The 17,727-nt window shown below is 42.0% G+C and overlaps 2 protein-coding genes across 3 annotated transcripts in view; one reads left to right on the top strand and one right to left on the bottom strand.

The window, feature by feature from the left end:
• The window catches only part of NEIL3 (nei like DNA glycosylase 3), a 100,847-nt gene extending 94,048 nt beyond the window's left edge, over positions 1–6,799 (top strand). Inside the window, exon 16 of the transcript XR_014062719.1 lies at positions 6,561–6,799. The gene's annotated coding sequence lies outside the window, so the exon portion shown is untranslated. The remainder of the gene's footprint in view (positions 1–6,560) is intronic.
• Positions 5,322–17,679, bottom strand: AGA (aspartylglucosaminidase). Of its 2 annotated transcripts, none has more exons than XM_081521996.1 (9): positions 17,491–17,679; positions 15,427–15,580; positions 14,337–14,449; positions 13,314–13,426; positions 11,764–11,878; positions 11,056–11,131; positions 10,119–10,226; positions 9,262–9,395; positions 5,322–7,923 (listed from the first exon to the last, which is right to left on the bottom strand). In XM_081521996.1, the coding sequence occupies exons 1-9, from the start codon at positions 17,615–17,617 to the stop codon at positions 7,823–7,825; spliced, it is 1,041 nt and encodes a 346-aa protein (XP_081378122.1). In that variant the 5' UTR covers positions 17,618–17,679; the 3' UTR covers positions 5,322–7,822. The 2 variants fall into 2 exon arrangements, with proteins under 2 accessions (XP_081378122.1, XP_081378123.1); XM_081521997.1 differs by having other exon boundaries at positions 10,119–10,218; positions 11,078–11,131.
• Between the last annotated feature and the right edge of the window lie 48 nt (positions 17,680–17,727).

The raw sequence follows: 17,727 nt of genomic DNA, 5'->3' as shown, positions 1-17,727 counted from the left end.
GAAGAAGGTCTGGTTGGAGACAGAATGTGAGGAGCGGGGACTTGTGAATCCTGGGCTTGGTGGTGTGAGCAGGGACCGTGGTACAGATTAGCCCTCTATCCTAGCACTGAAGTAATCACTTGAGAATTACACGTGCTGTCCATTTGGGTTTGTGAAAGTTTGCTCTGGAGTTTGGAGACTGGATTAGAGAAGAGCCTGGAATCCAGTTTAGAATATCAGTTCAGTGCCTGTTAGAATAATCTCTGTGGAAGAAAGTGATGGCCAAGCTAAGGAACTGCTGCTGCAGATGGAGAGAAATACACAGATTGGAAATATTTAAGAGGTAAATGTGATTGGCTCTGTGTGATGACAGACAAGTGTCGAGGTCTTGAGCAACTGGGTGGATGGTGTTGTCAGCCCTTGAGACAGGAAACATGGTAGAAGGGACATGTTCAGTGGGAAAAGTGAGTTCTGTTTGTACCTGAAGAGTCTGAGGTGACTGTGGGGCCTCCCAGCGGAGCTTCCCAGGAGGCACGTCAGATCTTCCTGCTATGGTTAGCAGAATACAATATGTAATCACTGTGACACACCTATTGCAGGTCATGTTGTGGAGTTCTTTGATTCTTTGTCTTTCTTCTCCATTTGACAGTAAGTTCTGGGAGGGCAGGACCTTCATCTGTTCTGACTTACCATCACATGCCCCTGACCTAGCACAGTGCCTGGTAGATGGTAGGAACTCAAGACATGTTCATTCATCCTATTCCCTGTGGGAATAAAATGCTGCCATTTGTATGCAGTAAGTGACAAAACATTTAGCAAGTTCGACGTTCGTTTTCTTCAGTTGTTAGCTTCCTCTTGGATTTTAACTCTGATGGTATGAGGCTAAGAAATCAACTATTGCATTAAGGTGTCTTCTTAAGTTTGCATTTGCAGAATCTTTCAACTTACGTGACAGTTGCTTATCTATTGCTGTATAAGGAATCCACGCAAAACTTAGCTGCTTAAAACAGAAGTTAAATTTTTTCTGTAAAGGGTCATGTAATAAATAATTTAGAAATCTCTGTTGCAATCACCCCACTCTGCCCTTGAAAATAGATAAGAAAAGCAGCTATCGACAGCACACAAGCAGGGGAGTGTATTTGTGCCCCCATACAACTCTTTTGATGGACACCAACAGCTGAACATTATAGAATTTTCTTGTGTCAAAAAATATTACAGTAATTTTAAGTTTCTTCCACAACTTAATAATGCAAGATCCCTTCTTAGCTCACAGACCGTACAAAGACAGACAGTGGGCTAGATTTGGCCCAAGGGCCAACAGCAACATTTATATTATCTTTCTCTGGGGAAGTGGAAAAATAGGAGCCAGGCTGCAAGAACAAGGAGCTTTAGTTGGGGTCTTAAGAAGTGCAGTTCAGGAGACGCTGATTCAGGAAAAACCAAGAGAGGCTTCCAGGGGAGGGAAGAGTCAGGGGCTTATAAAGACAAAAGTCATAGGGTTGTTAAAGATGCCTGGCAAAAATCATGATTGACATGTCAGGAAACATTTGTCCTTAAGGAATCAGCAGGCACTTTAGGGTAGGGGTCCGCTAAGTATCTTGAGTTCCTGGCAGATGTTCTAGATGACTTCGTTAGGATAATAAATGGTCAGAAGGTCAGATTCCCTCCAGGCTGAGAGGCGTGAGTCACAGTCTCTCGGGGAGCTCCCAGCTCCATTCCAGAGAGCTCTCTAAGCACTACTGGCTCCTCTTTGATTTTTCCACTTGCAGAAGGAAAGAATTAAGACAGACCTCAGCAGGGTGATTCTCCTGCCCCTCTCAGTGTTGAGGAAGGCTGCTTGGTAGCACTTGGCTTTGGCTGTGCTGGCCTGGAGGATCTTAGCTTTATTCAGACACCTGGCACCTTGGTGGGAATGCCTGGGGAGACCTGGGCTCAGCTGTGAAAGCGACTGCAATCGTTGAACTGGCTTCCAGAGAGCTTCAAGACGAGCCGTATGCATCCTGGCGGAGGGTAAGCCATGTTCCATGTGTGGAGAGAGTCAGGCTTTGAGAGGATGGATGACGCTTATCAGCAGGAAGAGAGTAGCACGGTGTCCACTTCTTAGTTTCCTCCTAAGAAAGCGCTTATGCTAACACACACTGTTGGGTTTTGTACAACTGTTCATTTTTCATCTGATCATTTGCTATTTTTCTCCATCCTTCAATTGCCTTTTCAGTTCAAACAAACCTGCAGAGTCGATGCTGAAGCATAATCCTGTATTAATTTATGGGCTGTGGTGTGGCTCACCAGAAATGAAATGCTCTGGCCCTGTGAAATCCCAATCACTCTTCCAGCCAGCAGGTGCCAAGGTTAAAGCATTTCCAGGGAAGTGAACAAGAACATTTAATAAGACCAGGGCTGGAGACTGGTTTCATTTTAGTCAGGGAGAGGGAAGTGCTGAACTGCTGATCAAAGCTTAGCCAGGGGAGGCAACTCTGTTTGGCTTCAACTCAGTGGTAAAGGCAGTCACTTCAAATCCATGGTCAGTTCAATTCAATTTATGAGAGACTTACCCTGTTATTTCTGTATTGCATACCAAGCAGAGAGGATCTGAGCAGGCTTATGAAAAATCTCCCAGGTGAAAGAGAGAATATAAAAATTGTGCCCTGTATGAGTACTTTCAACTACCCCTGACCCTTTGAGCCCTTCTCCCAAAGTAGATCAGAATCTCAGAAGAGGAGAAGGGCCCCTGGGAAGGCCTGTGTGTCTGGGGTGGACAGCTCCGGTCCCGGCCCCACAGAAGAGTTCTCTCTGATGCCACATGAGTGTGGGAAAGCCCTTCCTATTAACTGCTGGCTGGGAGTAGCTCGAGTAAAAGCAGGTTTTGGGAAAACTCAAATCTGGATGTGCTGGAATTAATGAACTTCCTGAATATACAAATGGCTGTGGAAGGGTTTTCTAAAATCTAAGAACAGTGGACAGTAGGACATCTTGAAATTCATTGCAAAGCCAAGATAAGGTATAATATGGCTTTAAGACGAATATAATTTAGTTTTAATAGTCAATTATGCCAACGCAAAACAACTTCTCAAAGCTGGTAAAAATTTTACATGTCTCCTAATAGCAGATGGAAGTGATACCCAATAGAATGTAAACCAAAAATAATAACCAAATAAAATTTTAATCAAATAAAAATTTGCTCATGTAGTATATTAGATTCACCTTGGCAGAAACTATATCTTCTTAATGATGTTCAACGTATAGTGACGTTAGAATCAGCTTGTTTCCCTGAATTCAGCTTACGGTGTCAGGCAGAAAACTGCCCATTTTAATTTTTAGTTTAATCTTGGTTTTGAATGTTAGTTTTATTTTAAAGGGATTTAACAAAGCGATGTGAATAACTCATCTAATGCGTAGAAAATTAAACTTTCTAACATTGACTGTAGTACCACTTTTAAGTTGAATATAGTATTTAGAAATATTGATACATTTAATTGCAAATATAGTAATAGTCATCTTAGCCAGTCAGGCTTTGCAAAGATGTACACAGGAAAGCCTGTGAGACATTTGTGTATGTTGTGATATGAACAGGGAAAGGATTGGGAAGATTTTCACAAGGTTTGAGTAAGAAAGGAAGGTGAGGGAAGATTTTGAACTGGGCCAATACATACTCAAGCATGGATTCTTTAGGGGTAGACAGTAACCCAACAGGGAGAGGAGGAGGAGATGGTATCTGTGTGGCAGAGGGTATCTGTGTGTGTTTATGTTTATTCATTCTCACTGGCTGATGAAATGATAATGAATTGTCTAGATCTGTAAGACGACAGAAGGAAACCCTCCAGGGGCTTTTGTGTTTGATGCCTTCTGTTGGTCTACCATGAAAGAATAGCTACAAGAATATTTTACAAGCAAAGTCCTCCAATCTCCTTCCTTCTTTCAACCAGTTTTGTCAGAATCATAACACAAATTATTCAGTTTTAAAAAGCAAAGCTGTTCAAGAATACGACTGCTAATGGAGCACTTGAAAGCCCTCCTTGTTTTGACAAGCCTGGTTCAAATAGCATTTGTGGGCACAAGAGCATGGTTTGTTTTTATCTGCATCCAGACAACTTTTCCCGGCAAAAGTTTTGTGCATGATTTTTTAAAAGAAATACCGTCTAGAGTTTTGACAGTGTTCTCAGCTGATAATCCTTAACCAATTAAAGAGGACCCACCAGAGACCTTGTTCACAAAAGATTTACCGCAAAGTCACAGTGTAGTTGAATTCAAAATGAAGAGTGTAAAGATAAGTGAGCATTTCTGAATAATAACCTACTCAGTAAAAGACAAAACATATCACTTCAAAATACAATGGAACAGCATTTAAAAAGATATCTTGGGAGACATTTCTCTCCCCTAACAACTCTTTAGAATAAACAGATTTCTTCAGGGTTACTTTGAAAGACGGAAAGCACTTAATAGGTAATTGGGTCGACAGTTGCCCTGTTTTGAGACAACACCCCAAGGACCTGTACGTCTTGCCCCCAAGCAACAGCAACATTTTGATAATTTGAAAAACAGAAACGTTAGCTTGATTGTTTCTAGCCTAACTGACTCTAGTAGAGGAGGACTCCAGTTTATTTATTTCTGAGGGATATTGCATATCAAAGCTTGGAGTAACTCCATTTGCTGCCACTGATAACTATTTAGTTCTAGTATATGATGTTACCTTTGCAGGATTTGATCATTTATGTTTCTTTTCTTCAGTTTGGGGCAGTGGCAGTAAGAAATGAGGTCTGTGACAGGAATTGAGATCCATAGAATCACAGGATATTGGTGCTGCTGGAGAGTGGGCAAGGGCCAGGAATTAAAAGATGTTCCGTTTCTGTTGTATGCCAGACACCGTGGTAGGAATTTATGAACAGCACTTGTATTGATAGATGTAATTTGACAGATGTGGAAAAAGACTCGTCAAGGAATTTCTCCAATAGATAATGTGGTGGCAGAAAAACAATTCCAGTTTTGTTGTTGTTCAGTCACATTTAGGGCTATCAAATCCCAGTGTCGTATTTTCTGATTCACGAGGCTAACTCCTCCAGGAGGAAACTTGGCATCCTCTGGCTCAGTGCTGCTAAATTCTAAATTGATATGAGTCAGTGAAGGTCTTGACGGAATCAGTAGGCCTGGGGTGGGGTCTGAGAACCTGCATTTTTAATTAGCTCCCAGATACTGCTGATGGCATTGGTTCGGCTTCCTGGTAGAAGGGTCTCCAATACAACACTGCTTTAGCATCATTAGAATCATTGTTTGACATTGCTTTTATTCTGAACTCTGGTTTAATTTTGAATCAGCTTTTATTCGAATAAATGGAACAAGAGAGCAAGACAAGTGACAATGGTTTTATTTAGGAATGGAAAGAAGCCTTTTGACGTTTATGGTGTTTAAGGATTTTGAACAAGTTAGAAAGAAATGGAGACAGATTGCTAGCAATTGAAAGGAACTTTGATTTTCCACATCTACTGTAATATCTGATTTTCTCATAATATCATATGTCGCAATCCACATTCTAGAAACCAAATTTTAATTAAAGAGAATACATGAACAACCACATCTAATGCACAGCATAGAAAGGTCACAAGTTTAAATCAGCTGACCAATGCTTTAGTGCACTGTCCAGGCATTAGAATTGTATGACTTCCTGTCCCTTTAACTCAGACGCAAATAGGTTGATAATGGCAGCTTCAACTTTCCCCATTCTATCCAAGTTGAATGTGGCAGTGATTTTATCCTTCAAGTGGCTATGCTTTTTCAAATACTGAAATATGGCACTTCTTTACTGGCTGACCCTGGATTGTGTAAGAAAAGATTTATCTTAGAGCACCTATGGGGCATAGGCAATTCATAGACACGCAATTTTCATGGGCCTTGTCAGCTTTTTAACTTCCTAAGGGTCAAATAGATACACATAAATAGCATAATCCTCAAGAAAACAAACAAAACTTTTAAGTGTCTTTTTAGAAGCACTTTTAAAGGTCTAGGAATCATTTTTAAAAAGACCAATAAAATGACATAAATAGGTCTTAATCTATTTTCATAATTAGCATCTGATTAAGGTATGTCATCAGTTTTTATTCAAATGAAGTTAATTAAACTATTAAGATACTGAGTTCAATTATGTCCTCAGCTCCAAATTCAGTCACCAAGTATCAGATGTAATGACACTTTAATAAAAAGAACTTCAACAATTAAAAATTATGCGCTTTAAAAATATGTTACAGTTTATGTATGATATCTCAATTAAAAATGTCTTATGCTTATTATTTGCCTTTTGAAACCAAAAAGAATCATTTGAGTGCTGGTATTAGAAATAGACCCTTTTTATGTGCATATAGTGTACATGTACATGTCTAACAACTTCAGGTCAGAGTTCTAAAAGAGTAAATCAGGATCAACTAATTTGCTAGGGAGTGACAGGCTGTGAAGATTTTCAATTTTATTTTTCTGGTGGTATATGGTTGCCTAACATATTAAAATGGATGGCAAACACACAAAACAGGCATTTCACCTTGATATAAATAAATATACTCCGAGTTTCAATCTGTCTTCTTTCTCCCTGTTCCAAGGCCCAGTATGAGATTTCAGCAAGTCATCACACCTCATGGGAACCCACAAAAGTAAGTTTTTCCCTGCTGCTCTGAGTGTGAGGCTGCAGGATTATTTCCTTACTGGTTTTCAGGCCTGCATCAGCAGCTGCTGAGTCCCGCTTTCAAGTTCCTCTCTGTGAAGACCGACTGGATGGGCCAGAGGAGGGCATCTGAGAGGAGGCACCCCAGTCATGATACGTGGTGAGGTCTGAGCATGGGTGACCTGACAGCATTCTCAAAACTGTAGCTTTCCAGCCCTAACTTACAAAGACCACGAAATATTAAGATGTGTAGGAAAACAACAGAGCAGATACACTGAAGGTGGGGAACAATATTGTACATACAGTTTTATTAATGACTCCTGATGTGCAAGGTCATGACGGCAAAGATGGTAATGAGCACACACATGTACAGCTCAGGATGGCTGTCCACAGGCCGCTGACCGAGCGCTCAGAACAAGGCAGACAAGAGCCACTGACTCACTGCTAGCCTCTGCACAGGAGATTCATAAAACCACAGTACAGATCAAGTTCCCTACATCAACTTGCAGAAAAAATTATCAGTACTAAATACTTGTAGCTGAAACTTTAGAGAGTTTTGTGGCTAACAAACCTTCACAGGTTGAGAGCTCCATTCGAGGAAAAAGTCCAAGCAAAGCAACATGGCTGCTCACCAGAAGGTGCCCACAGTTTCTAATACGTGCAAAACACAATGCACCTTTAATAGTAACAGCATGCTTTCCTCTTCAGGCTAGAAGGCCATATTATGTAAAACTGATAATAAGTCATTAAGAGACATACTACTGTAAAGGTACCAAAATTCAGATAGAGCATATCATGGTGGGACTCATCATTACTTTTCCTTTGGGTCTAAATATCTTGGCTATTCTACCTATTTAAGTATCCAAATACAAATTACGTTTTGTGCCTTTACTATATTACTATGGAAATAAATCCCCAAAGTAGAAATTTCTTGAAACACTGAGCAGAAATCAAGAGATCACTTAAAATTAAATATATACAAAATATACACATATTCATTTTCAGGGGATATATAAAGCTTAAGTAAAAACAAATTTTTTTTTCATATATAGAAAGTGAAAATGCTGTTTCAGCATAAAATTTATTTTTGTGCTTATTTGACAGAGTTTAGGATACACGGGGCACATTATTCGATGACAGTGAGTAGCCTTTTCAGCTTCTGTTCCTTCTTTAAATACAGATGCTGACAGAAAAGATGGATTAGATGCAGTCTACTTTTTCCTCAGTTGGCTCACTTTTTAGAGGATTATAAACCATGAAATGAAACTGACTAAATGTTGAAAGTTTGTTGCAAGCAGCACCTGAGGCCAAGGAGAGAGAAAGCCGTTTGGTTAAAGGGAGAATGCACGCACTCACAACCAGTACAGACACCCCTTCGGCCACTGGCCACTGTGCACCTGCTGTCCAGTCAGCCATGCCAGTGTACACGTGTCCACCTTAGTGCCCATCAGCTGACAGCCACGAGACCTCACAAGATAGGCTGATGCTCTGCTCCTATACATGTGTGGTCACTGCTACCATTATTTTAGTTTTCATACCCTTTTCGTAGCAGAAGAAAATTTTCAGGTGCATTTCCTAGTCACTGGGCCACTCCCTGTATCCATCCATAATCCTCCCCTCCCCAGGCTCCCTGTTTGTTCCTACTCGTCTATGCCCGTAGGTGGGGAGGCTAACTTGTCAAGATGGTCTCTGTCAGACAACAGTGACTTCTTCTCTGGCTCAAACACCTGGAGGGAATCCTTTTAATGCCATTACTTTCAGCATAAGGAGCTGGTCAATTTTAAATTCATCTACAATTATATAATTATCATTTTTACATCCTGTTAAATGCAACTTTGAGCTTTCTAAGGTTTATTTCCTAAGAGGGAATCGATGAAATGGACTTATTTTAGACATAAAGTCTTTTCCCCTGTAACTTATATTGACTTTTGCATTTTAGTACTTAAAAAAGCGTAAGGAATTCCTCCAACAAGTTTTCAAATACCGACCTGTGGGAAGTAAGAGATCAAAGCACAATAATAAGCAGTCTAACCTAATAAATTGTATTGATCAGTAGGCTGTGTATCTTCCCCATCTGAAATCTCACTAATGAGGAGTGCCTGTGGTTGATCTTGAAGTGCTTTGAAACTGTGATAGGTTCACATGGAAAGTAAATGAAGAAAACGATATGCCTCAAATACAGTGCAAAACTAATTCTGCTAACGCCTTTAGTTTACTAATTGGTAATACATTTTGTACCTGGGAACCCTGAGATCTAAATGACTGAGGCCTTTAAATAATGAATGGAAAAGAAGCGGGGAAGATCATTTATCCCTACCTACTTCTAACGAATAAAGGCATTTGACTAGATTAGCCCATCTCAGCATGCACTTGAGCTGAAGCTAAACTTTCCTTTGGACAGATGTCAAGGCTAAGAGCTAAAAGCCCAAGACTGGATCCTAACCACTGCCAGTCAACCGAGGAGGGTTTCAGGTGCATTTTTAACCCTTTGGGGGTCTTGACACATCAGCAGTGAACATCTACTCAGTATAGCCCCGGTTTCTGCTGCAGAGGAATAAAATTCCTCACAGCATTTAAAAGTCTCTGTCCTCATCAACATTTGCAGGTCCACAGAAATATGAATTTCAAATAAAACCTACCATAACTTCCAGTCACGTTGGCACATATCACAGCCCCAAAGAAGTTGGGAAAATACTTTTGGATTCTTGAGATCACTTTTTCACACGCTGTGGTTGGATCTTCTCCTCTTCTCATATATTCTACAGCTTGATAGCTGATTTAAACAGAGGCAAAGCTTTAGTTTTATTTAGTATCACAGAATAAACAAACTCCAAAGTTTGGTTACTTGAAGTTCCACGTGTAAAGCTAACAGAGTTGTCACATTTGATATAATACAGTGCAGATAGGTGAATAGAGGCCCCTAACTTCTGTGGCAATATCAACAGAAAAGGAAGTAATCTTGATACCATTTCTGTCTTTTCAGCTCACCCACCCACTCATTTCAGAAAAGAAGTAAGGTATTTGGCTTTGGCTGAGTAACTGTTATTTAGTAATAACAGCCTAAAGTCAGAAAGTATAGAGGTGATCTTTAAATAAGAAACAGGGCTACCGTCAATGGAGAGGAACACGAGGCATGAACAAAACACCTGACTTAAGGGTTATCTTTCGGTCATTAATTGTATGTAGTGACTCCATTTTCTACTTTTGTTGTCGGTTTTCCCGTTTTCTCAGTGGCCTTACACTTTACTTAAATAGATCCTAAGTATTCTCAATTGTGTAGCACAATGAGCAGTATTATTCCATTTCAGAGGATTATGATTACTTCATTTGAATGATTATGACTGTTAAAGTGAGAGTGTGAAGAGCTGGCAAGCAGGGTTTCTAAAAAGTTCTGCCACACACAGGTTCGGGTCACGTGGCACAGATGATTACGTTCTCTCCTGACGGATGGCATTGCCCCCCGACCCTCTGGAGTCACAGATGGGGGAGGACACACCTGGGGGCGAAGCGCATCAGGATATCACCGTCCCCCGTGGCTGCCGCGGCCCCCACCGTGTCGTCAGCGTAGGCCCCGGATCCAGGTATCGGGGAGTCTCCTATTCGGCTTTGGGAGGGCACAGCATGGTCGTTCAGGACGCGAAGGCAAGTGCAGAAAACTGTCTTAGATGTTTCTGCTTAGTAACTGACTATCATTTCAAGTAAATTCTTCATTGGAATACAGACAATCAAGATTTTCCTTAGTTTTTCCACTTGGGTTTTCACAATCCTGCACTCCTCACATGGGGATGAGACAGAGGCCGTCACATGCAGGGGTACCGCCCAGGTTCAGGGTGACTGTCCCACCAGCCCCACCCTGCGGCCTCTCACAGCTGGATCGTCTCAACAGGTCCCAACTGCTTTTCCTCATCTACAATCTTTTCCTGTTTTCCAGCTCCCATGCCAACATTTCAGCAAGCTTTTCCTTGTGTTAATAATAAACCTTCCATGCTTTTCTGCTACTTTGAAGTAAAAGTCCAGAAATCCTTAAAGACCGCCTCAAGTCTGGCCCTGGTCTTCCCTGCACTTGATAGATGTGCAGTTTTGCTTCCGGCCATCCTGAGCCCTGAACCTGAGCGTTCAGGTCTGCTTCAGGTCGTCTCTGGCCTTGGCCTGGATGTCCCCGTTCCCTGGTTCAGGCTCAGGGTTAGTGCCCAGCCTCTCTCTCTGGCCCCCTGACTATCCCGGCCTAATCTGGTCACCCCTGAACTCTGCAGCCCTGGCTGAGACCCCTTCTCCTTTGCACTTAGCAGCTACTCATTTATCTTTTTTCACAGTAAACTCAGCTGTGAGGGCGGGGCTGTGCTCTTAACACTCTTCAACCCCCAAGGCACCTAGGACATATTGGCTGACCCTCAATACATATTTTCGAGATCTGTTCTTTTAGAAACACTAACCCAGGTATTTTGAATTTTATACCATTTGTAGATGTACCAGCAGCAATATTTCCCATCTTATGGATGACGACCATGCCTAGAAATTTAAAAAAGAATCTATCATTGTAGGTATCAGCTCTATAGTTTACTTCAAAGAAAACCAAATGATTGAGCAATTGGCAATATAAACATCCTCTTCCATTAATTTCAGGTAGAGGACAACAAGAATCTTGCGGATTCTGAAAATTACACCAGTAGTATATAATCAGTGTGTTTTAATGGCCTGGTTTCACGGCATCATTTTGTAGGCATCCCATTTCCTCACTTCAGACTGCTCACTCTTCAGTGCCTCTTCAACGGTTATGCCAAAGAGAATCACTGCTGGAGACTAATGGAAACTTCCAACATTACTGGAAATGACTGGAGAGATCATTTGAATGTGGCAAACATAAAATTATTAAAGAACTAATTATCAAACAAAGATTTAAAAGTCATCAAGTGAATGATCATCAGATTTTTGTACAAGGTAATTGACCAAAATGTATACAGATGATATGAAAAGAATGTGTGTGTATGCATATGTGTATATGTATGTTTTTTTTTCCTTAATTGGCAGTTAATCAAAATCACCTTCTGGTTCATGAATAAGAATAAATAAATTTAAAACTACAAGGAAGCAATTAAAAATGGCTGACTATAACCACAAAAACTGTAGAGAAGACAAATTACCAATAGTATCATGACTGTAACTGTGTGCTGTATCTTCGTAGGTGATACCATCTCGTTTTAAGATAGTAGGTGGTTTGTAGGGTCCACAGTATTTTGAAGAATCTGGTATAACATTCTGTAAATAATATTTAAGTTTTATTTTTTTAGATAGGGTAACTTTAGAAATCAGCAAGTGGTTATGTACAATCACTAAACATTAGCAAGAAACCAAAAAGACATCTGGTAACTGAAGGGGAAGAATTAAAAGCTAAAGGTTAGCTAAGTCTTATGTGAAAAGATGGATATAAATTTGCTAAATACCTACTCAAATCTCAGAATTACCCGATATGGACTAGACGGCTAGTGGAAGAGATCCCCACTTTTTCTCTGTATATGCCAAAATTTCTCAGCACAATGGAAAATATAAATAAAGATTTTCTTTCTTAGATTAGATATGATTTTTAAGATTAGATTTTCTTTTTTTTTTTGGATTCCTCAAAGAAATCAGATATACAACCTGATTTTTTCAATTTTAGAATCTGTTCCCTGGCCAAAGAAGAGTTTTTCTGAGATTTAAAGCAAAATCTATTTTAAAACCTTCCAATTTTCAAAGCTAGGTTCATGTGAGCATATTCTAAATTGTAATCTCAGATTCTTTTATGAATCTTAGAGGCTCAAGAAAATAATCCAAATTCATAAATTCAGCTTGTGGACCTGGATTAGTATTAAAGCAAGCCTACAACTCAGGTCTTATCCATTTGCGCACAGGGTGCCTCCCATGACCTGGTGTCAAGCAGTGGTCTCTTTCAAGAGACTCCCTGGTTACTCAAAGGTAATTAGGATTTGGTGAAGAAGCGGATGAGAGATCAAGGTACTCCAGTGAAGGAGTCTGCTGGGAAAGAAAAACTGATTTAGGCTAAAGTCCTGCAGACTGTAAAGAATCCGCCTGCAATGCAGGAGACCCAGGTTCAATCACTAGGTTGGGAAGATCCCCTACAGAAGGGAATGGCTCCCCACTCCAGTAATTCTGCCTGGAGAACTGCATGGACAGAGGAGCCCGGCGGGCTACAATCCATGGGGTCAGTAGGAGTCGGACACGACTGAGGATGAACACTTTGTTTGCTTTCCCATTGATTTAAAGACAAATTATCTTTCTAGTAATAGACACCTAATAGCATAAATCCTCAAGGTGAATAAGGGCAAAATATTGAGTATCCTTCACACAGATAAACTGTAAGAAATACTTTAGATTAATGGTTTCCAAACTTTGGGTTTTTAACACATGGAACCTTCAGTTACAGAGAAACAGAGGCAGCCTCTTACCCCACAGCAGAGACCTTGTAAGTCTGAAGCCACTGCCAGGGGGACAGGAGCTCCCCAATGGGGATGGGGATCGGATGCAGCTAGGGAGCTTTCGAGACCACCTGTGCCCACAGCTGGCTTCAATCACTGGTTCCAACGAGCAACCAGGGGTGCTAACTCACACTGCAGGCAACAGGTGGATGACTGAGAGCGGAAGGAGTCACTCAATATTTTCAAATAACTTACTTTAAAAAATCATGCATACGTACCTTCCAGTAATTTGGTTGGCAATTCCGAGCAAGCCAATCTGAATGAAGAGCATGAGAAACGTTGGTGGATAAATCCTCATTGATAAAGCCCATGCTTTCAGCAAACTTGGTGGCTGGAGATTCGGACCAAAAATGTAAATGAGTTAAATGTCTTCTTTTAAATAAAATGTATGCACAGGAAGTGCTGTGGGTCAGCTGTCTCCTTTGTGGAGCACAACGATCCTAGGGGGAAACACAGACCATCCAGGGAGTACTCAGACTCAAAGAGTGCTGTGGGCATCGGTTTCCAGGTCTCCATTTCCCTACGTCCTTCCTGATGCTCATCTACTGACACCCTGGTGATGTGTGTGACGACAGTTGTCCTTTCCCTCCAGATCTCGCTCCTTCTGCTTTACAAAAGGAAAGGGACACCCTGAAACTACAGTGCCTCTGTGGCTCTAACTAGGGTGCAATGCCTGGCGTGTAAAGAAAATCTGGGACACTCAACAAAGGCACCACCGATTCCATGGAGGAGTAACAGCTCCTGGCTGTGTTGGGTAGCTTTCCGTTCTGAACGTCAACAAAACTGAAGGATGCCTCCTGGAGTTGTTTACTACATCATTAAACGATATAGCAAATGTGATTTTTGGTTATAGATCACCGTACGATTTTTAGTATATACCTTGGAAGGTGTTCAAGGAAGTACCACTGTTGTAGCAAAACTGTTCCTACCTTCTGTCATCGTATGTCTCTCAGGTCTTATACCCATAAAAACGTAACACAAGAAGGGAAATGATGCTGAATCCTTGTCCCCCTCCAGTAATTACTTTCATTGATAATAAACTGATTTCTAAACATCCTCTGTTAAAGATGAAGAAAGTTCGATTTAGAAGTTAAGTAACTTATCCGAAGTTAAATAGATGTTATGTAAAACAGCTGGAATTTGAACTTAGGTCTGCTTTTATGCAGTATCTTATACTGAGCCCTTTTTTCAGAGTGAAGACTAGAGCCAAGACATCATCATGGAGCAGAGCTGAAACATACCTGCCTCTCCTGCTAACAGCGTGTGAGTCGTGTGCTCCAGGACCTTGCGCGCCACACCAATGGCGTTTTTAATGCGTCTAAGATCTCCTACTGCTCCCACGTTCATGGTAGTGCTGCCAGAAACAAGGGTGGTAAGATCAACTCAGGTCTTTTTATATGTTCACAAGGTTTTTACTTCAACCTATAGTGTTTTGTAGGATTAAACTCCACAGTCTTACCATAGAAGCGGCAACACATTCACAAAGTTCATACAAACTCCCACATTCAGACATTTAAGGAAAAAAAACAGAAAATCAATCAGCCATATACTCCCAAAGCACTGGCCTTCTCCGTTTCCCAGGGCTCTGGCTTTTGAAAGGGCCTTTAAGGCTTCAGGTCAGGCAGACCACAGGGTTCGTGGCTGGCAGGTAAACAATGGTTTCCCAGGTACGTGTTTTTATACTTTAAGGTACTCTCTATTCTAAGGAGACCACCTACCTCCATGTGATATTTCTATTACGATAATGATTTTTCTTTTCAAAAAAACTTTAAATTGACGTGTAGTTAATTTACAATGTTGTGTTAGTTTCAGGTGTACAGCAAAGTGATTTGGATTCTTTTCCATTATAGGTTATTACAAGATACTAAGTATGCTGCTGCTGCTGCTAAGTCGCTTCAGTCGTGTCCGACTCTGTGCGACCCCATGGACGGCAGCCCACCAGATACTAAGTATAGGTTATATCAAAATCTATCAAAACTTATACATTGTGGGGGGAGGGATAAATTGGGAGATTGAGACTGACATATACACACTACTACATATAAAATAAACAGCAAGGACCTACTGTATAGCACAGGGGACTCTACTCAGTAGTCAGCAATGGCCTAAATGGGAAAATACAGAGGGATGGGTATGTGTGTAACTGATTTGCTTTGCGGCACACCTGAAACTAACACTGCATTGCACATCAACTACACTCCAATTAAAAAAAAAGAAAAAACGCCTTATATATTTGTGCATCTTGCTCTGGGTATAGGACTAACCAACTGCCCACGTAACTCAACCTGCAGCACAGCCACAGCAGCAGGGCCGCGCACGGGGCGTCCCTACCCGTCCATGATCATGGCGTCCAGCGTGGTCTCCGCGGACTCGTCCGGGCTGCCGCCGAAGCCCACGCTGCCGTCGCACTGCTGCTGCTCACAGGTCGCGCAGCCACTCTCAACCGCGTCCAGGGCCGAACCTCCGGCCGCCAACGTCTTCCACGCTGGGAATCAAATCCAATAGTGCTTGTGTAGATACCGATACCGATTTCCTTTTCCGTGCCAAACGCAACAGACCAAAAATGGCACGAAAACGCCTATTTTAAAAATTGTTTGCACATTTATTCCAGTTAAGTTGAAATTTTCGTTTATCAAGTGCTACAAAGAAGTCAGAATGATATAGACAGAATTATATAAGACAACTACTTAACCATGAAGAATCCAAAGGCTTTGGCTATCGATACAAAGTGAGGGTTTTTTCCCTTATTAGTACTCATTTCTACTACGTGTGTGAAAAAAGAAAACTTATATATATAATTCTGGGCTGTGTGACCCTGAGCTAATAACTTAACCTTCTCCGGATCTGTTTCCTGCTATTTAAAATGGCAATACTAATTACACAGTACCTGAATTAATCAATTAATCCACCTGAACCCACATTGGAATTATCTGCTGTTATGGTACTGTTACGAATACTTGATGTGGTAGAGGCTACTTCAGTAGGTATATTTTTATTTAAAATATCAGGTACATTTTAAATAATCTGATGCAGAAAAAACCTTATGATGCTATGATTTCATGAATTTTCAATTTGCCTTTTAGTAGCTTCAGTTGTAAGTTTTAAAACCGAAGGGGAGAAATACCATATTAAATATTTATTTCGGCTCCAGTGGTCATGCTTTTAACACTAAACTATGTTCTCCAGAGCCCCACACATGGAAAAGGGGAGGAAGAAAAAAGGTCTTCAGTAGTCAATTTCTTTACTAATAAAAACAGAATTCCTTGACGGGTTGGTGCTACTATTTGTAAATAATTTAAGTATTACTACTGAAAGAACAGGCTTCAAAGTACATTTAGAGAAGCTTCCCCCTTGAATTCAGGCAACATAGAGAACTGTCTCCTGCCTGGGGCCCTGAACTTTCTTTTCTGTCTCCTTGTGCTAGGAAATTCTTGCAGACTGTTTAGGCATTCTCTGAATCATACGCACTGCCTGTAACATACAAACTTAACTCCATCAAATGCTAAAGCCAGTTCAGCACCAGAAAATTCTATTAGTAGCCTCAAATCGGGGAGAGGAGTAGGAGTAGAAGAAACTCCTGAGGCAGTACGAGTTGAAATGAATGGAACATAGTAAGAAAATGACAGAACCATGATATGTACAGGATGTTACCAAAGCACATAAGACAGGCACCTGACTCAGACTGGGTCTGAGGGTGCTAAATGAGGGAAGGCTTCCTAGAGGAGGTGATATCTTAGTTCAGTCGTTCTCAGTCCCAGCTGGCTGCAAATCAACATCACTTAAGCAGCTTGAAAAAAAAAGGTTTCGGTTCAAGCAGTGGAATGAAAACCTCAGGAGTGGGGCCCAGGCATGTATATTTTCTTGAGACGCTCTGAGGATGATAATGTATAACCAAGACTGGAACCTCATATTTCTGGTGACAAATATGGCAATGTCAGCATGTAGCACAGAAAGTAAAGGTGAACAGACAATGCTTTATTTGGGAACTTGGTCGTTTGCCAAGCTTAAGTAGAGAGTTATTGCGGATACGTCAGGGTTTAGAAAGCAGAGGTGGTGAAGAAGACCGGAGACACGAGCCCCGAAAAGACAATAAAAGGCAAAAGAAGGTGCAGGGGCCCCTGAAGTCTGAGCAGAGAGGCCGTCCGTGCCGCAGGTCAGGGTGGAAAATAGTGACTGGCGTCCGAACAGAAGTCACCCCGCCGCTGAAGACCTAACATGCAGCTGTGGCGGGGAGGAGGGTGCGGCGCGGGAGACGCCGCGGCGCGAAGGGGTGCGGGAGAGACCGGAGCGGGCGCTGCGGAAGGTCGGCTCGTTCCCCGCCTCCCGACCCCGGGCCAGCGGCGGCCCGCCCGCCCAGCGAGCTCGCGCAGCGCAGCCCCCGGCCCGGCCCCGCACCTGCCACGGTTGCATTCCTGAAAGGCCAAGTGTTGAGGATCAAGGGCAGCTGGCCGAAGCTGCGCGCCGGGGGTGGGCCGAGCAGCAACAGCAGCAACGGCAGAAGGAGGCCCGGCTTCCGCGCCATGGCTGGGCGCCCAGACCGCCGCCAAAGGTCACGGCCGCCACGGACCCGCGGCCCGTGAACCCGGAACTCGTGGTCCCGGCGCCCCGCCCATCGCCCGCCCCGCCCACTCC

This window comes from Giraffa tippelskirchi, chromosome 8 (assembly GCF_054371585.1).
Source record: "Giraffa tippelskirchi isolate mGirTip1 chromosome 8, T2T-mGirTip1v1.2.pri, whole genome shotgun sequence".
In the NCBI taxonomy this organism is placed as follows: Eukaryota; Metazoa; Chordata; class Mammalia; order Artiodactyla; family Giraffidae; genus Giraffa; species Giraffa tippelskirchi.
The sequence above is the reverse complement of the archived record's forward strand: the minus strand, read 5'-3'. Positions and strand labels throughout refer to the sequence as shown.